The sequence below is a fragment of the Oryx dammah genome, unplaced genomic scaffold, assembly GCF_014754425.2.
Source record: "Oryx dammah isolate SB20612 unplaced genomic scaffold, SCBI_Odam_1.1 HiC_scaffold_25, whole genome shotgun sequence".
NCBI lineage: Eukaryota > Metazoa > Chordata > Mammalia > Artiodactyla > Bovidae > Oryx > Oryx dammah.
Window position 1 is genome coordinate 46,476,166 of NW_024070209.1, and position 23,724 is coordinate 46,499,889.

Here is a 23,724-nt window from a genome sequence, read left to right on the forward strand (position 1 = left end):
AAAAAAAAAAAGAGATGGTGGAGCCCTCAAAGCCAAGCACAGCTTTCAGTAATATCCTTGGTCAGAGATAAAAATAAGGCTCCAAGAGCTCCAGAGAAGGTTGGATCCTGATTAGAACAAAGACTTCAGGTAGAATGGGGGAAGGGCCACACCTGGGAGAGGAGATGAACCAGGAAGAGCAAGGAGTCAGCAGGTTGAGGACCAGCCTCAAAGTCATGTCCCCCTGATTGGATGAAAGTGATCAACAGCTAGCATTTTGCCAGATTCAGAAGTAAATCCTTTCTGACTGACATAAATCATTTGAAGTTCTAAAATCGTCTCTAACATTTTGAGGGTAAATATGCATGTTAATCTACATACACATTAAGTGTATACATTACAGTCTCACTTTTATTGAAACACGGAGGCATACATTATCAAGAAGGAAAAATAGTTTCAGGGAAGGCAATGAACACAGGTGGAATATAATGGACATCAAGACAGAGCCAGAGGATTCGTTAACTATGAGGGGAGTTACTTATTATATGCTTATGATATATGTGACAGGATGCAGAATATTTTCATGAAACCAGAAACTTTTAAAAATGACCAGGAAGAATTAAGTACCTACATTAACAAGAGACTTGACTGAGTGTCTTCCAGTGCTTTGCTCTTTGGGGTCTAGTCAGCAGTATACACTCTGCAAAATGTTCACATCATACCAGGTTATAATTACATCATGTCCATGTCCTTAGGTTTATCTACATCCTAGAAATATTTTAGTCATTGCTTAGGTTATAGGTACTTAAAACTAGAGAAAATTTATACACAGAACTACATTCATGTAAAAAAAGAAAACCTGAATAAGCACCATCATTTTTTCCTTCATAACTCCTGTTACATGTTAGCACTCACACTAAGTTCCTTCCTTTCCCAGTTTCCCGTGGAGCTGCTCTGCTGACTCCATCTCCTCCCTCTGGCCTGGGGCCATGGAGGGAGCATGTCCATCTTCTGAAGGCCATCTCATTTCATCCACAGTAATGGACACACCTGCCCACCATGCTTCTGGCACAAACCACACACTCTCCTTAACCACTGATCATAGGGGTTCCCCAGGCTCCTCGGGTCCCAGCCTGGCTCAGTGACTGTGGGTCTGGGACAGATTTCACACTCACCAGGGTGGGGTCCCTGCATGTGACTTCTGTGCACAGAACCCTCACTGGGACCCGCACATGTCCCAGCCCTAAACACACCCCTCCCTCGTGGGCTCAGCCATTGTGCTAAGCTGAGCAGCTGCTTCCCCAGGGAATCGAGGTCAGAGCAGCTGCTCCTCTCAGTGGAGAACAAACTGGGGGAGGAGGAAATGGTGGGAAGACTTGGAATGAGGTAGGAACATCCTCAGGTCCAGAGCCCAGGAGTCCCTCTCATGAGTTCCCCAGGGTCTGGACCGCTGGCTGAGATGCTCACAGACGGCTCCATGCTGACTCTCCCTCAGCTCTCAGCATCACTGACTGTGATGAACAGACCACCTGCTCTCCAGTCCCATAAAGCACAGACCTTCCCCACACTGATTTACCTGCCAGACTCAGACACTTGCTCACAGACAGGGTTGGGGCCCCAGGCAGGGACTGGTCAGTGATTCTGAGACAACTGCCTTTCCCTCAGTCTCTCTGGCAGAAAATCCTAGTCTAGAGAATCTTAATCATCCTGATGTATATTCTCTTAAAAATCTGGAAATTATCCTCATATTAGAGACAGAATACTATGATGAAATTTGAACTTCATGTGAGTATCCTGTAGCCACAGCTTCTAAGTTTGTTCAGCTAAAACTGTTTGAGAATTTCCTAGCTTTGAATCATACTCATGCCTTTCCTCTGCTCCACGCATCTCAGCTCCTGCTTCTCTCCTATACTACCATGACCTCAGGTTTCCCTGAAGGTAGATATCTTCTCCCTTAACTCTCAGAATGCCCGTGTTCTTGGTTGGAGTAGTTAGTGAATTTCAAAGTGCAAGAGTCAGGCATCTGTAGGGTATGACGTATTTTATATTTTTATCCAGATAGGGATATATGTAAACCTTCATGTGTTGTATACTTAACATATTTGCCCATTCTTCCTGTATGTTTTTTAATATCACAAGTAAAATGAAAAAGAACAAATCCAGAGTCTTTAAACAAATATTTAAACAAGAACAAAAATCAGCACATAGAGAGGGAAACTCAGCATTCTTAAATAGAAGTGTAATATGATGCACGAATATGAGAGTTGGATCATAAAGAAGGCTGAGCACCAAAGAATTCATGGTTTTGAACTGTGGTGCTGGAGAAGACTCTTGAGAGTCCCTTGGACAGCAAGGAGATCAAATCAGTCAATCTTAACGGAAATCAACCCTGAATATTCATTGGAAGGATTGGTGCTGAAGTTTAAGCTGTAGTACCTTGGCCATCTGATGCAAAGGGCCAGCTCATTGGGAAATAACCTGATGCTGGGCAAGATTGAGGGCAGGAGGACAAGGAGTTGACAGATGGTTGGATGGCATCACTGACTCAAAGGACGTGAGTCTAAGCAAGCTCCAGGAGACTGTGAAGGAAAGGGAAGCCCAGTGTGCTGCAGTTCATGGGGTTGTAGAGTTAGACACCATTTAGTAACTGATCTACAACAACATGAATTCAAAAGTTCTAAGAAACTAGAGAACTGGGAGGGAAAATGGAAGGACACATTTAACTGTGTGCTTTTTACCCTTGAAAAGCATGAATTCCATCTGTAATGAGGTTGAAGGTCTTTCTTCCACACAGAAACACTTTCTCTTCCTTTGCTCACATGAGTCTCCCCTCCTCCTGGGCTCTGTGCACATCGATGCCCCCACCAGGGAATTTGCATGTTCTTCCCCAGGGAGGACCTTCCTTTGCAAGTTTGAGATAAAAGCACAGCTCTGGTCTTGCTCTGACTTACCAGGACTTCTCAGTTCACACTTCTGAACATGAGGTTCCCTGCTCAGCTCCTGGGGCTCCTCCTGCTCTGGGTCCCAGGTGAGGATGGAGGGGGAGTGGGAAGGATGATGCAGAGAGTGGTGAGCTCTGGGGCAGCACTGCTTTTCCTGTCTTTGTCCCCATGTTAGATGCACACCTTGCCCTCTGTGATATTTAGCAATATGAGAATGATAATAAATACAGAGGAAATAAGTAAGTGTTCTCTGTTAATACTGTGAGATACAATGTGTGGGCAAGTGTGCATGACTCCTAGAGGCCTCTTTTTACATTGTGAATCTTGGATTATTTTGAAACTGGAAGTTTTGAGTATTAATCAGGATTTAAAAAACAACTTAGCCTGAAATAAGCAAGAGAAAAATTCAGAAAATGCCTCTTAAAATTTGTCTGAAATATTGTACTTTTCTCTATTTATTTTAGGATCCATTGGGGCTCTTATGCAGACCCAGACTCTACGCTCCCTGTCTGTCATTCCTAGAGAGACGGCCTCCATCTCCTGCAGAGCCAGTCAGAGCATTCAAAATAGATATGGAGACAATTTTTTTGCACTGGTATGTGCAGAAGCCCAGCCAGTCTCCACAGCTCATGATTTACAGGGCTTCTAACTGGGAGTCTGGGGTCCCAGACAGGTTCACAAGCAGTGGGTCAGGGACAGATTTCATCCTCATAATCAGCAGGGTGGAGGCTGAGGATGCTGGAGTTTACTACTGCCAGCAGACTTTACAAGCACCTCCACAGTGGTACAACCCCAAACAGAAACCTCTGTCTCCTGGTGGCCCAGTTGCTCACATGTGTTCATGGAGGGCATGAGACTCTGAGTCTGTGTAGGAGGAAGATGCTGGAGAATCAGGGAACAGAATGCGTCTGTGGGCTCTGGAAGGTAATGAAGTCTCTCTGCTCAACTTCAGACAACACATGTTAAGGCCCCATATGGGTTCTTGAGTGACAGCACCAGCAGGAGAATGGACTGTCTAAGTGTCCTCTGAGCAGAGACCTGAGGATGGGGCGGTGAGTGAGAGGTCACCCTACTTCTCTCCCCTTGAGTACAGTGACGCGTAGAATCAATACAGTCAGTACATCAGGGGACAGGTGAGGCGAATTTATAGCAAAACAAGTTCAACACATGTTAGCAGTTCACACTTCTTAATACATTATTCAGTTCAGTTGCTCAGTCATGCCCAGTTCTTTGCAACCCCATGAACTGCAGCACGCCAGGCTTCCTGTCCATCACCAACTCCCAGGGTTTCCTGAAACTCATGTACTCGAGTTGTTGATGCCACCTAACCATCTCATCCTCTTTTGTCCCCTTCTCTTCCTGCCTTCAATCTTTCCCAGCATCAGGGTGTTCTCCAAGGAGTCAGTTCTTCACATCAGGTGGCCGAAGGGCTGCAGTTTCAGCTTCAGCATCAGTCCCTCCAATGAATATTCAGGACTGATCTCCTTTAGGATGGACTGGTTGGATCTCCTTGCTGTCCAAGGGACTCTCAAGAGTCTTCTCCAACACCACAGTTCAAAAGCATCAATTCTTCAGCACTCAGCTTTCTTTATAGTCAAACTCTCACATCCATACATGACCACAGGAAAAACCATAGCTTTGACTAGACAGACCTTTGTTGGCTTATAGTATCATTATCATATTACATATTAGTATATTATTAAAATAATAAAATTCCTTAAGGATCAAAAATAGATTTTCCCCACTTTCCTCTCTTTCTAAATCTCCTTTTTACTCCATGTCTTCCTACTTCTTCAGCATGTGTCTGATCACAGTCTATGCCTCCTGGCTTCAGAGAGAGTTGGTGGGGAAATTATTAAAAACTTTTGGGTTATGCATGCCCAAATATTTTCTGTAAATTTATGGCAGACACAATATCCTAATGTTAAAATTCTTTGATTTTTCTTAATTCAGTTCAGTTCAGTTACTCAGTCATGTCTGACTCTTTGCAACCCTATGGACTCTAGCACACCAGGCCTCCCTGTCCATCACCAATTCCTGGAGTTTACCTAAACTCATGTCCATTGAGTCAGTGAGGCCATTCAACCATCTCATCCTCTGTCATCCTCTTCTCCCACCTTCAATCTTTCCCAGCATCAGGGTCTTTTCCAATGATTCAGCTCTTCGTATCAGGTGGCCAAAGTATTGGAGTTTCAGCTTCCTCATCAGTCCTTTCAATGAATAATCAGGACTGATTTCCTTTAGGATGAACTGGTTGGATCTCCTGCAGCCCAAGGGACTCTCCAGAGTCCAGGGGACGCTCCAACACCACAGTTCAAAAGCATCAATTCTTCGGCATTCAGCTTTCTTTATAGTCCAACTCTCACATCCATACATAACTACTGGAAAAACCATAGCCTTGACTAGGCAGACCTTTGTTTTTGTTTTCTCAATTACCTATCGCAAAAAGGAATAAGGTGTCTTCAAAAGTTGGTATTTAATAACTAAAAATAAATAAACTAGATTATATAGGTATACAATTTATTCTGTAGAACCCTGGAAGAATACAGAATGATGTGAGCGGTTTTGTTTTGTTTGTTGAAAAGGAAGAATTTTAAAGTGTGAGTGTAAGGCCGGACCCCAGGGGCTATAATGGGACGCCCCTCCTCGCCCTCCCGCTGGCGGGGGAAGTCCCTAATGGAAGGAGCCACCCAGATTCCGGGGACCAGTGACAGCACATTTCGCCAGCTAAAGCCACCCCACCCCAGCCACGTAAAAGGACCTATCAGCCCGCGACGCCTCGGCCTGGAGACCTATCCGAACCCCCGCGCATTAACTGACCATCCCTGGCAACAAATTCATATAAGCCGCTTCTAACATGGTCCCGGCGCGCGGACTTCCTCGACCTGCCTCGTCAGGGTTCAGGAACCCCGCCCGGGAGCGCTTCGCCATTAAAAACCCTGTTAGACACTCTTCTCGGGCTCCTGGTCGTCTTTACCTAAGAGTGGGAAGACCGCAGGAGTGGAAACAGAAAGGAAACACAGTTGGACATATTCTGCCCTTTGGCTTCTGTTCAGTGGAATTCAAAAAGGTGGTGGCGTTGAGAACTGAAAATAGGAACCCAGAAGGAAGATCCAGTGAGTTCCTTATTTAGTCACAGAGAGGAAGAGATGTGGGCCTGGGTTTCTTCGTGATGTCTAGGCCACTGTTAGTGTCAGAGGAAATGAGCGTGTGGAGCAGGCTCTGTCACCATCAAGGGCTCAGGGATGCCCCTGTGCAGAAACCTGAGGTCATGTCCCACAGTCACTGTCAACCTACTTCAGATGAGGAGAGTCTCGAAAACCTATTTGCTCCTGGAGACAGTCCAGCAGAAGCCGTGTGGTTGGGTTGGGAGATGCTACAGGCATCTGTTATCCTGAACAGAAAGGCCTGAAGGGTGCAGAACAGCAGATGCAGAGGAGATGGAGACCAATGGGGAGGATTCCTGGTTTTGGGCCCAGCATCCCTTCCCCTCCCCTGACTACTGACTCACATCTCAGAATGTCCCCTTTAGGAAACTGCCCTTATGCTAGAAGTAGCCTTTTGGGTCTATAGCCCTCAGATGGATTCTCTCTTTCCAGCTGCATTCCCCTGTTACAGCCAAATCAGAACCTCTCTCCACATGCCATTTTGGTAAATAACATAGAAGAACAAATTGCTTGGTAAATATCACCTCAAACCTGAAAGCTTTGATTTTTCATGTCTTCTAGTTCCCATATTTCCACTCGTTTCTGATGTTCTGAAAATATGAATCTTCACTTTACCCCTTTATTATGTTGTACCTTCTGCAGTGGTTGGCCTCCCAAACCATCCAATGTTCTCCCTAGCAATGGTGATTCACCTTTTGTATTATTTCACATTTCACATTTTAACCAAAATATGTTTGGAGATTATAAGCCTGGTATAGTATTATTATGAAAACAAATGAATTCAAACAGTAAATAAATGCAAAGTTTTCACATGAATCTTCATATCCTGAAAGTAAATCTGATTCACGTTTTCTGTGCTGTGCTGTGCTTAGTTGCTCTGTCATGCCCAGCTCTTTTTGACTCCAACTCTACAGCACGCAAGACTCCTCTGTCCATGCTGATTCTCCAGGCAAGAATACTGGAGTGGGTTGCCACACCTTTCTCCAGGGGATTTTCCCAACCCAGAGATCGAAACCAGGCTGCTGGATTGCAGAGAGATTCTTTACTGTCTGATCACCAGGGAAGCCCAAGAATACTGGAGTGGGTAGCCTATCCCTTCTCATGGGGGTCTTCACAACCCAGGAATGGAACCAGGGTCTCCTGCATTGCAGGCAGATTCTTTAACAGCTGAGCTACCAGGGAAGTTCTCACATTTTCTAGCAATTCTTGTACAGAAACTGAATACTTCAAATAGATACCAGTTTTTAAATGCTCTAAAATATTTCCCAACTAATACTAGTTACATAGGACATGCTAGTTACATATTCTGACAGTGTATGCTTGACATAAACTAATTCCAAATCCCCCTGAACAATATAATCCTGTTGCTGGCTAAAGGATTAAAATTTATTAAAGATGATTTCCTTTCCAGCATGAGATTACACAGCAAATGCTATTAAAATTGTATTATTATCTTGAAAATAAGTGTTTTTATATTCATGGATTTGTAACCTATACGAAGAAACACAAGTATTCAGGACAAGTATTTCACCACATGTTCAAGGAGGGGACACATTTCTATTCAACAGTCTATTGATTTCTCATTAGAATCAGCAGTGAGGAGCCTGTCCACACTGGACGCATGTCTGTGAACAGGACACTCCCTGGGCTCCGCAGAATGTAAGGCTCCAAATGGAATCTTCCCAATGAGGCTCAGCCCCAGGGTGGCAGGAGTAGCTGCGGTGAGCAGAGGACAGGCTGACACCAGGCTGGGCTGAGGCAGATATGAGTGTAGGGCCTTGAGGAAGAGGCCACATGGAGGCCTCAGTCACAGTCACTGGGTCCACTTCTGTGTAAACAGGGTTCAGGGCTCCCCCAGGACAGCCTCCCAGAACCTCCATCCTCCTCCCCACTAAGGGAGCTCATGCCCCACCGTGCCTCCAGGGAATGGATGCCATGTTCCCCCTGGAGCATTCACCAAGCTCCCTGTTGTATTTTTATGTCAGGCAGGTTTTGAATCATTTTACTGTTGTTCCTCAGTGCTCTAAGTGTCAACAGATCCAGGTGACTGATGTCTTCAATCATGTCTTCTGTGTTTTCCAGGACCACGTGCAGGGCTGCTGGCACCGCAAGCTGCAGAGAGCAGTTTGTTTTTCTGACTCCACTCACATCTGGAAGATTCCGTGTCACCTGGTCCAGGAGCCAGACCAGCCCTCCTCCGTGTGGATTATGCTGTGTCCAGAACCAGAGAAGCTATCTGGCAATTATTTTCATTAAGAGAAAGACAAACATTCAACACCCTGAAAGAGAATGTACATCTACAACCTGCTTAGGGAGCAATGTGAGAACTCTCTAACCACTGCGGGAAATGTTCCCCTGCAATTTGGTACCAGTAGTTTTGGGCCCTGAAGTGTCATTTGGGCAGCACCTCAACTAAGGGAAATCAGCCACCAGACAACAACCAGAATGCAACCAGGCAGCCCAGAAAGCGTTCCCAAGTCATTTCTCTTGACTTTGTTTTGACACAACTTCTGAACTAGCACTTGAATGGGAAAATTCTATCTGTATTTGTACCAACTTTCACCTGGTCCTTATGTCAAAACATGCTGCTGCTGCTGCTGCTAAGCCACTTCAGTTGTGTTCAACTCTGTGCAACCCCATAGATGGCAGCCCACCAGGCTCCCCCGTCCCTGGGATTCTCCAGGCAGGAACACTGGAGTGGGTTGCCATTTCCTTCTCCAATGCATGAAAGCGAAAATGAAAGTGAAGTCGCTCAGTTGTGTCCAACTCTTAGCAACCCCATGGACTGCAGCCTACCAGGCTCCTCCGTCCATGGGATTTTCCAGGCTAGGGACAGACAAGTCAGAGTCCTAATACACATACATGTCTATCCTTTTGCAAGTTTTGGTCTTAAGTTTTTATTTGCCTCTCCCCTTGAAGATCTTGATGTGAGGAGGATGGTAGTTCATATTATGCCTCTTCTCCTTCTCCCTCTCTCTAATCTCACTGTGTTCTCTTTTTTCTCTGCAAATGTTAACAGAAACACATTTTGGAACAGGTTTTTCATTCTTTTCTTTCTACATGGTCTGAGTGTAGTAAACTCTGGTTATGACCAACACTAGAAGTTTCGATTCTACGAAGACAAATGATTTTACTCACTCTTGAAACATTATCATTCAATTCCAAACAAAAAGTTGCTGCCTGTTTAGAGATATAAACAAGATTGTTGTGACCACCAATTATTTGCTTTATTTTCTGTAACAGAATCAAAGGTTTCTTATCTTTGTATTTATACACTTTATAGTAACCAAAAGGGTGAGACCCAATTCCTCTTTATATTTATAAAATATTAAACTATTTTGGTGTGATTCCCTTGAATAATGGCTTTTCAACATCCTAACAATCAGCTTCACATTTAACATAAGGCTATGAGAATTCCAGGAGAAGAACCGATCTGTGGGATTGAAAATGTTTCTAATTGACCAGGATGTGTGTTTGTAATGGGAGCATTTTATTTTCTTTTTCATCCATGTACTTATTTTTCATATCTGACCATTAATCTCTGATTGATCAGCTCACTGCTTTAGAAGAGTCAATATGCAAATTTCTGGAAGCACCCGAAGACAGGGGCAGTTGATGCTCCAAAGAGCATTTGGACTTTGAGTGATCCGTGGCTTCTGGTCAAAAGTGCCTAAGTAATGTGAAATTCACTCCTGTGAGCCCAATGCTTCCTAAAGGCAGAAAATACCGTTCTCACTTAGTGATGCAGGCAGTGTATTTTCATTATAATATGAGGAACGGCCGCTAAATACTTCATTCATCCCTGTGTCTTTCCAACTCTAATCTTTCCATTTGTGTTAACAGGAGAGGAAAAGAAGTGATTACAAAATAACTGCTTTCAGGTATCAGTTTACATCATTTGCTTTGATGTTTTTTCCACAGGGTCTTAAATATCCCTCTTTCAAAACTATAAGAATTTCTTTTAACTTCTTTACTATATGGTTAAATAAAGTGCTGGAATTCTCAGCACAGCAGCGTCCCGTGTTTAGCCAATACTAGAAATCCCCCTTGTCTTGATATCTTCAGAGCCGGATATAAGACCCAGAATCATTCTGAAAAAGACCAGGTCAAAGAAAGTGAGAAATTAGGGAAATGGAATAAAATTAAAGCATAACTAGTAGGGGGACTAGTGAAATACAGAGCATGTGTCATTCTGCAAGTAACTCAACACCACGACTTTCTCAGCAGATGCGATTGGTCCAGAAAGTTCAGAGTTTAAAGATGAACATCATTTTTGGTCAGCTATCATTTCAATTTTAAAATTTTATTCTTGAATATTTCCAAGAGAATATGCAGACCAAGCATTATTGTGGAATCTTAGAGTATTGTATTAGTTAATTGGTCTTCAAGGTCAATTAAGCTTGTCTTTGGGTTTAAATTCCCCTGGAGAAGGGCATGGCAACCCATTCCAGTTTTCTTGCTTGGGAAATCCCATGGACAGAGGAACCTGGTGGGCTAGAGTCCATAGCGTTGTAAAGAGTTGGACAAGAATGAAGTGACTTAGCATGCATGCCTTGGCTTTAAATTACCCAATTTTAAAAAGACAGCAAAGTCTACTTTTAACAATTTTCAAGATTCTGTTTTCAGGACAAAAAGAATTTGATATTGGCATTATTTTTCTGGTCCTATTCAATTCAACATGACCTGCATCAGGCTGACACAGAACAATGGTCTTCTTGTTTGTCTCCCTAAGGAAGCTGCTGTGACAGACTGGGCCTCCGGGCACTAGTGGCCCAGAACCCTGTTCCACGTGGACCATTTGTAAGTAAAAGCCAAGGAATGTGTCCGTGACAGACACAGGCCACCCTGAGACATTCAAATAAAGGATCCAGCCATTACCTTTCTCACAAATTCTTACAAACAGCATCTCCTTTGGAAATGTAGACTCATGGCTGTAGCTTCCAACACGCAGGTGTTCAGAGCCTTAGGTCCTCACACAGAGCTGAGGGAACCAGGAAATCCAACAGCACCTGATTCTACCTGAGTCCACAGAGGAAAAGTGTTTCTAAGCACCACTCAGACAAAAACACAAAGTCACACTTTTTTCATACTGTCCACCATCTCAAGTGAATATTTTCCTCAAAAACTCCTTTGACTAACCTGCTTTATATAAATATATATAGAGAGAGAGAGAAAGAGAGACAGACAGACAGAGACACAGAGACACAGAGACAGACACAGATAGAATTATGGTAGAACATGCACCAGATTGAAAAAACTGAGTTTCAGGAATTTCATATCACTGATTTAGGCATAGAAGTCTTATCAATTTTTATTGTCTTAAACTGAACTATTAGCTCTCTGAACAACATATATATTATTTTTTTCCTTGGCAATTTCTTTTGACTTAAGTATTCTTTGAGAGTTAATTCACTTGCTGCCAGGATCAATTCTAACAGTTGATTCTAATATTCTTAAACAGGTAACTTGGGAACTGCAATTATCTGACAGTTCTTGAAGCAGCTCAGCTTCATGATATTCTTTGGAGGACATTCTGAGGGTCAGTACTAGTGGGGAAGAAGTTGTTCTCTTATCTAGATCAGCTGGGAAGAATCAGAGTGAGATGGACATTCCCTCCCAGATGCTAACCCTGAACATACGTGTCCACAAGAAGGGTCCCCGTTGCTTTCTTAGAGTCCTGGCCCGTGTGCACTGGGTTCTTGCAAACAATCTGCACTTTCACAGCGAGATTCTTCATCCCACTGCTCCAAGCAGTGTAGACTGTAGCCATTGGTTTACATCTCAACACAGAAGACCTTTATTTCACTTTGCTGAAAGCTGACCCCTCCCACCCTCCCTCTGGCTCTGTCCACACCTCTGCCCCGACCAGGGGATTTGCATGTGGTTCCCCAAGGAGGACCTTCCCTTGCAAGTCTGAGATAAAAGCTCAACTCTGGTCTTGCTCTGACTTATCAGGACTCCTCTGTCCATACTTCTGAACATGAGGTTCTCTGCTCAGCTCCTGGGGCTCCTCCTGCTCTGGGTCCCAGGTAAGGACGGAGGGGGATGAGAGGAGGCTGGGGGTGAGCTCTGGGGCAGCACTGCTCTCCACACGTGTTCTCTGTTAGATGTGAATGACTTGTCCTGCAGATAGGCATGGGAACCTTAGATCTATGAGAGTGAGGGATGTGACAGGGGATGTAGGGAGGTCTCTTCACAGATATCAAGTTCATTATTGTGATTGTACAATTTTGCTGTGTGATCACAGACAATGAGAGCAATACAAAGTAGTATTAATATTTTAGCTAAAATAAATCAGAAAATTGAAACAATAAAAGTGGTTGCTAATATTTGTAGTTTTCTAATTCTCTGTCATTCCTTTAGGATCCAGTGGGGATGTTGTGCTGACCCAGACTCCACTCTCCCTGTCTGTCATCCCTGGAGAGACGGCCTCCATCTCCTGCAAGTCTAGTCAGAGCCTGGTACATAGTGATGGAAAAACCTATTTGAATTGGATTCAACATAAACCAGGCCAATCACCAGAGGGTCTGATCTATCAGGTTTCCAACCGGTACTCTGGGGTCTCAGACAGGCTCACTGGCAGTGGGTCAGGAACAGATTTCACACTTACAATCAGCAGAGTGCAGGCTGAGGATGCTGGAGTCTACTACTGTTACCAAGGTACAGAAGATCCTCCCACAGTGATGCAGCCCTGAACACAAACCTCCCTGCCTGGGTGGCTCAGCTGTTCAAAGTGCAGCTTCTCTGGGGAACTGACGACAGATGCTCTGAGTCTGTGTTAGAGGAGGATGGTGGAGATCTCGCGGCAAGAGTTTGCAGTGAGGGCTCTGGACCATGAGTGTCTTGTCTGCCCCTCAGGTACCATGCGTTAAGGCTCCATCAGCGGCATAGCCTGGTCCCGGCAGAAGCAGCAGGGACTGTAAAGGGTTCTGTGTCCTGTAGCAGCCAGTTCTGTGAAAGGGGAACTGACTGAAAGGTCAGCCTCCTCCACCCTGCGTTGTCTGCATTTCTCAATTAGATGCATCCAGTCTAATAACCATAGGCAATTTTGGAAAATAATACAGAATAAAGTTAACCTAATTATTAAGTCAATAATACAGAATAAAGTTAATAATACAGAATAATGTCCAGTTAGACATTAGTCTAACTGGAAAAGGATCTTTAAAGTTTGCAATTTTATGTCATCTAATGTCTATTTTTTCCACTGTTGTTTTATAGAAAGTGAATACTTCAATGTTCTAAAAATATTTCTGAATTAATAATGCACCAGCTAGTTACATGTCATGACATGCTATGATCGAAGTAAAATAATTCCAGATTGCTAGGACAATATAATACTTTCTGGTAAAAGAAATAAACATATTAGACATGATTTTCTATTTCAACATAATGGGTTCCATAGCCATTGCAATTAAAATCGCATACTTAATTAGTGTGTAGGCATGCTGAGTTGCTTCAGTCATGTCTGACTTTGTACAGCCCTGTTGACTGTAGCCTGCCAGGCCCCTCTGGCTATGGGATTTTTCAGACAAGAGTACTAGAATGGGTTGCTATCTCATACTCCAGGGGACAGCTTTTGACATTAACCAATAAATACATGGTCCAGTGTAGCCTGGGGTATTATGTGTTGTGTCCACATTACACAGAGCCTAAAAAACACTGGGGTTCATCCTCAGTGATAGGAGGTCAAGGATCAGTTGCTTGTTCTTTACTTTGAATAGGATGTGGCAGCATGCCTCAGGCATCTGAACCACTACCATACTCACTAATTAGTATCCCATTAATTTATCTAAAATTTCAATCCCATCCTTTTGTTGTTGTTGTTGTTTAGTTACTCAGTCTTCTAGGAATCTTTGTGATCCCACAGACTGCAGCACACCAGGCTTCCCTGTCCTTCACTATTTCCCAGAGTTTGCTCAAACTCATGTCCACCAAGTTGGTGATGGCATCCAACCATCTCATCCTCTGTTGTCACCTTCTCCTCCTGCCCTCAATTCTTCCCAGCATCAGGGTTTTTCCAGTGAATTGGTTCTTTGCATCAGGTGGCCAAAGAATTGGAGCTTCAGCTTTAGCATCAGTCCTTCCAATGGATATTCAGGGTTGATTTCCTTTAGGATTGACTGGTTTGATTTCCTTGCTGTCCAAGGGGATCTTCAGCACCATCTTCTGAAAGCATCAATTCTTCAGCACTCAGCGTTCTTTGTGGTCCAAATCTCACATTTGTACATGACTACGGGAAAAACCATAGCTTTGACTATATGGACCTTTGGGTCAAATAACTTTTACCAGTCATCCACATCCCAGCAATTTCTTGCCCATCGAGTCTAATGAACATGATGATACTCTAGAGGTCTGAACTGTGGTTCTCCCGCAGGTGCTTTCTGTAACATCCACCTACTGTTCCTATCTACCCCAGGCACTGCAGCATCACTGGTCCACTAGGTTATAAGGCCCACTGCAGGTAGTAATTAGTGCAGATTCTTCTCTTCTGGGGATCACTTAGAGCTAGCAGTCTTACAAGTTGCTAAGAAATGAGTCAATATGTAACTTATGGAATCCAAAGAACACTAAGTTGCAACTCCACTTTTTAGTTATGAGGGTTATATTTTTATTTTGAAGATAATTTTGTGATACTCCCCCTGATCATTCAAATGCTAGAATCTTATTTGCAACTACAGCCAGTACACCAGAGGGAGCTGTGGGTAAGGTGTGTCATTTTTCTCAGCATTCTCTAAATTCAACCACTTGATTCATGGTTTTGACCTGATCTTGATTTTTACCTAGGAAAGTCCTTGAAGTGATTTTTTTAATCCTGGAAAATCATAGACATATTTTTCAAAAAATTTTGCACTGCTCTCCCTACGTCTTCCTTTTAGGACTTCAGTTATATATGCGATAGACTGCTACAAGTTCTCTTGCAGCTTGCTAATGCTTTGCTCATTTTATTGTATTTTTAAAAATATTTTTTCTTATCGTGCTCAGTTGTGGGTGCTTTCAGTCGTGAAAGTCACTAACCTTTTCCACAACCTAATCTAAACTTGTCAACTGATACTGTTTGAGTCTATTGTGTTTTTTTTTTTTTTAATTAGGAAAGGCATGAGTGGCATCTACGATAGGGATAATTTCACCATCTACTGAAACAAAGCCTTTTGGAGTATGCACCCTGATGCCTCATGAATGATGAGACTGTGCGCTGGCTGGTGGAAAAACCTAATCCCGGCTCTGTGAGAACGCAGCAAGGATTTTCCTATACCAAGTTCAGAGAAATTTTTCTACAACATCAGTAGATTCTGCACATGTCTGTATCCAGCAGTACATCATTAAACACAGGCTTCCCTAGAAGCTCAGACGGTAAAGCATCCGCCTGTAATGCAGGAGACATGGGTTCAATCGCTGGATCAGGAAGATCCCCTGCAGAAGGAAATGGCAAGCCACTCCAGTATTCTTGCCTGGAGAATCCCATGGACAGAGGAACCTGGTGTGCTACAGTCCATGGGGTTGCAGAGTCAGACAAGACTAAGCAACTAACACACACATACAAGTTCAGAAAATTTTCCTACAACATCAGTAGATTCTGCACATGTCTGTATCCAGCAGTGCATTGTTAAATATGGAGGAGAAACTCTGAGTTATCCTGAGTTCTGTTTCTCTGCTAATAAATTATCACTCCAAGTGCCTCATGGAATCAGGTCAAACAGTAAGACATTCCAGACTCAACAATATCCCTGGATACCCAATGCAGAGATCTTGTAAAATTTTCTTGCAGTTTCCTGAAATATGTCATCCATGATAGAACCTGTCTTAGATAGGAAAGTAGCAGGGAAAAAATGTATCAATATTGAAAATAATAATGGAACACTCTGCTAAAATAACAGAAAAGTAATTTAATTCTGTGACCTCCTGGGAGAAACGTACTGTCTGTGGGCAAATTTGAGCTGCTCTCATCAAACTTGGGCATCTGCAGACACTGGGCTTCCCTGGTGGCTCAGATGGTAAGGAATCTGCCTTCAATGCAGGAGAACCGGGTTCAATCCCTGGGTCAGGAAGATTCGCTGGAGAAGGAAATGACAACCCACTCCAAGATTCTTGCCTGGAAAATCCCACGGACAGAGGATCCTGGAGGGCTACAAAGGGGTCACAAAGAGTCGGACACGACTGAGTGACATTCACTTTCAGACACTGCACCTGTGCTGTGTTATGGACACTACCGGCCCTGCAGCTGTGCCCAGCTCTGCCCCATCCTCTGCTGATTTGCATGTTACTGGAGATCAACCCCCTGCCCTGGAGACTTATTAATGCTCTGATCACATCTTGTGCAGAAATCAGTCCCAGTCAGGACACAGAGTGAACATGAGGGCCCCCACTCAGCTCCTCGGTCTCCTGCTGCTCTGGCTCCTCCCAGGTAAGGATGGAGAGCTTTAGGAATTTATTCATGTATTCTGGTTCTACAGGATAGTCCTCTTATATCATTAATAATAACATGGATATGGGTTTTTGCGTTTCCAATCTCAGATGCCAGGTGTGACCTCCAGATGACTCAGTCTCCATCCCTGTCTGCCTCTCTAAGAAACAGAGTATCCATCATTTGCTGGGCCAGTTAAAGCATTAGCAAATGGTTAGACAGGTATCAGCAGAAACCAGGGTGAGTTCCTGAGCTCCTGGTCTATGCAGCATCCAGTTTGGGAACTGGGGCCCCCTCCCGGTTCAGTGGCAGTGGATCTGGGGCAGATTTCACTCTCACCATGAGCAGCCTGGAGGCTGAAGATGCTGCAACTTACTACTGTCTACAAACTGATAGCACACCTCCTACAGTGTTACACACCCAAACATAAACCACGCTGGGGAGCAGATGTGTGAGGCTAGACTGCCCAGAAACTCTTGGTGCCTCCATCTGCTGAGAGCATTTCTGAGATGCACCCTGGCTTTGGATGTGACTAGAAGTTTTGGTGAAAGAGGCAGGACCAGCACCCTAACTCTCTTTCCTTCTCCTGAGTGCCAGCAGAACAGCATGTCTGTATGACATGCTGACGCCTCTTATGATTAAGTAAAGGATGGATAATTACACATGAGTCTAATTTATGGTTCTAACCAGGATTTTCAGCAAGAGAAAAACAAATCTACATCTTCCAAGTAGGGTTTTTTTTTAAACACAGGATGTGACTCTAAACTAAAACCTATAATGTGTGGGGAATGTGAGGCAGTAGTAGAATAAGTGATTCCCTGGTGCTTCCCCAAAGGCCAGAGCACATTTGCCACTGAAGTGTAGGCTGTGTTCACCCACATGTAGGGTTCATGTGGCCTGTCTCTGATGCCCAGGCTTGGAAGTCCTGATGTTGCAAGATGCCGGCAGCCCCTCGGGTGATTCTCAAGTCTTGCCTGTGTCCATGTATCTGCCTGCAAGTGCTGATAAATACTGAATATTCCTCTTCTGACCTCCAAATCTCATTGGAATGTCCATTGTTAAACAACTCTACAGGAAACCATACCAAAAAAGCAGTTTTTAAAATGTGCTTCCAGAATCGAAGATGATAGTGGAGATTTTGAAAGCAGGTTAATCCATATGGTCATATATATCATATCTCGGAAAATTGCCACCTATAATGGCCCCAGAATACATTTGATTGTGCTTCTGAATATGTACAGCAAGACTGGGCTCATAACAAGTAAAAATCATTAAACAATACAGTAAATAGAAAAATGAAGAAACTGCATGAAATATAAGACAATCATTTGACAAAAGCATTTGAATAACCTTTCTTTTCCAAAACACCCCAAACACCAAAATGTGAATATAGCATTCTTTTACCTATTTATTTAAAATACCTTGTTACTCAGAAATTGTTTGTATTAAACAGCATCATCAGAGTCACTGAGAAGTTGCTTATTACAAAATGAAAAATAGAGCAGACTCACCTTAAATTTAGTTTTCAGGTTTAAGAGTTCAGTTCAGTTCAGTTGCTCAGTTGTGTCTGACTCTTTGTGACTCAATGGACTGCAGCACGCCAGGCTTTCTGGTCCATCACCAACTCCCAGAGATCACTCAAACTCATGTCCATTGAGTCAGTGATGCCATCCAACTATCTCATCCTCTGTGGTCCCCTTCTCCTCCCACCTTCAATCTTTGCCAGCATCAGGGTCTTTTCAAATGAGTCAGTTCCACGCATCAGGTGACCAAATTATTGGAGCTTCAGCTTCAACATTAGTCCTTCCAATGAATATTCAGGACTGATTTCCTTTAGGACTGACTGGTTTGGCTGTCCAAGGCACTCTCAAGAGTCTTATCCAACACCACAGTTCAAAAGCATCAATTCTTTGGTGCCCAGCTTTCTCTGTGGTCCAACTCTCACATCCATATATGACTACTGAAAAAAACCATAGCTTTGACTATACAGACCTTTGTTGGCAAAGTAATTTCTCTGCTTTTTAATGTGCTTTCTAGGTTGGTCATAGCTTTTTGGTGTCTAAAAAGAAAGAGGGGTCTACTTTTTAACAAGATAACAGGTGATCTATACAACTTCTTAAAAACTATGTTTTAGGGTATGTTCATTCAGCTGAATAGTTTTTGTGGTTTTTTTTTTTTTTTTTTTTTGGCCCAGTGAAGCCATTTAAGAGGGTTCCTTTTTAAAGCCATATATTGAAAAAATCAGCTTCACTTTCCAATCAATGCAAAATTAAAAATGAAATGATTATAGGCACAGATCTTATAACCTCATGGAAACAGTGGGATATACATTGAAAACAGCGTGTTTCAAAACATGGGATTAGGTCACATTTATGAAAACTGAGCTATCTCAAAATCTTATCTCTTCATCAGCTTTCTTTATACTTGGGTTTATGTTATCAAGGCCCACAATTCAGATTACTTCCATATAATATTCTATCACGTTATACTATTGTATGGAGAAAATTGGTGATTGTGTGTCTGAATACTCTATGTAGAAATATCACTTCTTGTATATTTTCACTTTGTTTGGGATAAAGAGTATGATACTGAAAACTTTTAATCAAAGCTGATGAAAATTTGTGACAAATACCTCAACTGTTGAAAATTTGTGCTGTGTATATAATATGCAATCTGTGCACATATACTTATTTGATGTATTACTGCTGCAGATACTTATTCATACATGTTTAATGCTTATAGAAGTTTATGTAACTAAATATATACCATTTTTATATATACTTATACCCACAACACATGCATTTGAGCTAAGTGATTACATAAATGAAACAAATGAGGTATAGTACTAGCTTTTATTGTTGCTGTTCAGTCGCTAAGTTGTGTCCAACTCTGGGACCCCATGGACTGCAGTGCACCAGGCTTCCCTGTCCTCCACTATCTCCCAGAGTTTGCTCAAACTCATGTATCAGCTTCAGCTATAGCTTTGTCCTATTTAAACACTATTTTTAAAACTCCCATAAATGGTTATGCTCACATTGAAATACTATTCCAACCCAGTCCTAGTTCAAAGGGCATGAATGGAGATAATATTGTCTAAAGTTAAAATGCAAATCATTGCAAGCTATGAAAATCCTCATTATAGTTATGTTCGCAATAGTGCTATATGTTCTGGGTCTGAGATATTCATTATTCAGTCTTTTTTCCTTATAAGTTGAAATGTGGTTAATAATTTTCTCACCAATATATTACTTGTGATTTATAAAGATAATAGTGATTAAACTGACCAGTTAACAAGCAGAAGACTGAATCACTGAAAAATTAATTGCTGTTGTTTAGTCCCTCAGTCATGTCTGAATCTTTCCGACCCCATGGACTGTAGGCATTCCTGTCCAACACCATCTCCTGGAGTTTGCTCAAACTCATGTCCATTGAGTCAGTGATGCCATCCAACCATCTCATCCTCTGTCATCCCCTTCTCCTCCTGCCTTCAAGCTTTCCCAGCATTAGGGTCTTTTCTAATGTGTTGGCTCTTCTCATCCGGTGGCCAAAGTATTGGAGTTTCAGCTGTAGCAGCAGTCCTTTCAATGAATAGTTAGGACTGATTTCCTTTAGGATTGACTGGTTGAATATCCTTGCAGTCCAAGGGACTCTCAAGAGTCATCTCCAACACCACACAGTTCAAAGGCATCAATTATTTGGCACTCAGCCTTCTTTATGGTCCAACTCTCATATCCATAGGCTTCCCTGGTGCTTCAGACCTTAAAGAGTCTGCCTCCAATGCAGGAGACTGGGTTCAATCCCTGGGTCAGTAGGATCCCCTGGAGAAGGAAGTGGCAACCCACACTATTCCTGGCTGGCAAATCCAAAGGACAGAAGAGCCTGGGAGGCTACAGTCCATGGGGTCACAAAGAGTAGGACACAACTGAGCAACTAACACTTTTACTTTCTCACATCCATACATGACTACTGGAAAAACCATAGATTTGACTAGATGGACCTTTGTCAGCAAAGTAATGTCTCTGCCTTTTAATACACTAAGTTTGTTATAGCTTTTCTTCCAAGGAGCAAGCACGTTTTAATTTCATGGATGCAGTCACCATCTGCCATGGATAAAATCAGATATTTCCAAGTACAGTATAAGCAACAATTATCAGCCTGAAAATGGGAAGCATATCAGAATTTCAGGAGAGACAGTCATGAAGAATTGATTTATTTACCAGTAGATGTTCAAGTCCCATATTTATGCTACAAATATTGTACCAGTATATAATTTGTTTCCTTGACCAGCTCTTGGACTGTGTAACAAATATTGGTTGAGTGACTCCCCAGACCTCTTGGGTAGATTAGAGGACAAACTTTAAAATGCACAGTGATTTTTAAGATTTTTTTTCTTTAGGTCATTCTTTAGCCAACCTTCCTAATGCTGAATAAAAATTTTACCAGCTGAGCCACCAGGGAAGCCCAAGAATACTGGAATGGGTAGCCTATCCCTTCTCCAAGGGATCTTCCCAACCCAGGAATTGAACTGGGGTCTCCTGCATCGCAGGCAGATTCTTTACCCCTGAGCTACCAAGGAAGCCCTATAAATAATTTAATTATTTGTTTATTTTACCTTTTTTGCTCTGTATCTTCTTGCTGCATGCAGGCTTTGTCTAGTTACTGAGAGGATGGGCTCCTCTTCACTGCAGTTCACTGACTTTTCATTGTGGTATCTTCTCTTACCATCGACCACAGGCTATGGAGTGCTCAGGCTTCAGAAGCTGCAGCTTTAGAGTGCAGACTCAGGAGTGTGGTGCATGGGCTTTAGCTGCTCTGTGCCTGTGTCCCCTGCATTGGCAGGTGATTCTCAACCACTGTGTCACCAGGCAAGTCTCCTAACTTTGCATAGATTATTGATATTGGACAACTTGAAGAAAGGGGGCCAACTGAAGAGGTCATCCTATGTCCAGCCATGACCAAGATATACAGCAAGAATGAATTCTAAATCAACCATTGTCCTAATGACCTCTGTCCGAGAGAGGCATTGTATTGACCACTGAAGAGTAGATCACATTGATCTGAACCCATGCAATATTCACTAATCATTAGCCCATGAATTTTTGTAGGATTTACATCCCATCCTTTGGCACACATATATCTTACCAGTCATTCTCATTCCAGCAACTTCTTGCCCATCAAGTCTAAAGAACATGATACTCTAGAGGTCTGAACTGTGGTTCTCCTGCTGGAGCTTTCTGTAATATCCATCCACTGTCCCTATCTACCCCAGGCACTCTAGCATCATTGGTCCAGTAGGTCATAAGTTCTACTGCAGGTTGTACTTAGTGCAGAGTCTTCTTGTCTTCTGGGATCACTCAGAACTGACAAAAATGCAAATTATTGAGAAATGAGTCACAACAACTGACTCCACAATGCATATGTAGCTTGCAGAATCCAAAGAAAACTAAGTTGTGTTGACTTTACTTTTTAGTTATTAGGGTTGTATTTTCATTTGAAAATACAACTTCATTTCAAATTATTTTCATTTCATTTCTTGATATTCTCCTGGTCATTCAAATGCTAGAAACATATTTGCAACTACAGCTAGGACACAGAAGGAGCTGTGGGTAAGGCGTGTGATTTTTCTCAGGCTTCTCTAAATTCAGCCACTGAATTCATGGTTTTGACCTGATCTTGATTTTTAACTATTGAAGTCCTGGAAATGATTTTGTAAAACCTGGAAAATCATAGACATAATACTTTTTTCAAAAGTTTTGCTACTGCTATTCCTAACTTTTCCTTTCAGGACTTCAGTTATACACCCTAAACACTGCTTGGACTTGTCTCGTAGCTTAGCCATGCTTTGCTCATTTTATTGTATTTCTCCAAAATGTTTTTCTCATTTTACTCAATTGTGGATACTTTCCATTATGACAGTCACTAATCTTCACTTCAGTGATAGCTAATCTTATCAACTGATACTGTTTGAGTCTATTGGATTTTGCTTTTACACTTTGTTAGGAAAGACATGAATGGCATCTTTATAAAGATAATTTTGCCCTACCACTGAAACAAAACCTTTTGGAATATGCAACCTGATTCCACGGAAATGATGAGATTTTCTTCTCTGGTTGGTACAAAAACTGAATCCTGGCTCTGTGTGAGTTCTACAGGTATGGGGCTCTAGTAAACCCAGAGAAATATTTCTACAGCATCAGTAGATTTGGAGCATGTCTATATCCATTGGCACATTGTTAAATATGGAGGAAAAACTCTGCAGTAATGCTGAATTCTGTCTCTCTGTTCATCACTTCAAGGGCATCAGGGAATCAGGTTAAACAGGAAGACATCCCAGCCTCAGTGATATCCCCAGGGACCCAATATAGAGATTTTGTCAAATTTCTTGCAATTTCTTGAAACATATTATCCACCATAGAACCATTCTTAGAAAGGTGGGAAGAAAAGCATGTTATGAACATTGAAAAGAACAAAAAACATTCTGCTAAAGGACAGGTGTTCAGTCACTCAGTTGTGTCCAATTCTTTGCAGCTTCATGGATTGCAGCATGCCAGGCTCCCCCTGTCCTTCACCATCTTCTGGAATTTGCTCATACTCATGACCATCAAGTCGGTGATGGCATCCAACCATCTCATCCTCTGTCACCTCCTTCTCCTCCCGCCTTCAATCTTTCCCAGCACTAGGATCCTTTCCAATGAGTCAGCTCTTCACATCAGCTGGCCAAAGTATTGGATCAATTCTTCTGCACTCAGACTTTATGGTCGAACTCTCACATCCACATATGACTACTAGAAAAACCATAGCTTTGATTATAGGGGCCTTTGTCAGCAAGACAAGAGTAATCCAATTCTGGGGCCTCCAGGGAGAAACACACTGTCTGTAGGCAAATTTGAGCTGATCTGATCAGACTTGGGCATCTGGCAGACATTGTACCCCTGTTGTGTTATGAAGATTGGCCATCCTGCAGCTATGCCCAATTCTGCCCAACTCTTTGCTGATTTGCATGTTACTGGAGATAAACCCATTGCCCTGGAAACTTATTAATGCTCTGATCACATCTTGTGCAGGAGTCAGTCCCAGTCACGACTCAGAGTGAACATGAGGTCCCTCACTCAGCTTCTCAGCCTCCTGCTACTCTGGCTCTCAGGTAAGGATGGAGAGCTTTAGAATTTACTCTGCCTGTGTATTCTGGTTCTACAGGATAGTATTTTTATAAAATTAACAATAACATGAATAT

General features: G+C 42.6%; 1 pseudogene and 1 gene segment (V, D, J or C); both read left to right on the forward strand.

The window, feature by feature from the left end:
• Nucleotides 1–2,958: 2,958 nt before the first annotated feature.
• On the forward strand, nt 2,959–3,775 carry LOC120852258 (annotated as a pseudogene).
• Nucleotides 3,776–12,051: 8,276 nt separating this feature from the next.
• Nucleotides 12,052–12,783, forward strand: LOC120852259. The segment is given in 2 exon segments: nt 12,052–12,117; nt 12,452–12,783. Coding segments are annotated over 2 exon segments (381 nt in total).
• Nucleotides 12,784–23,724: the final 10,941 nt, after the last annotated feature.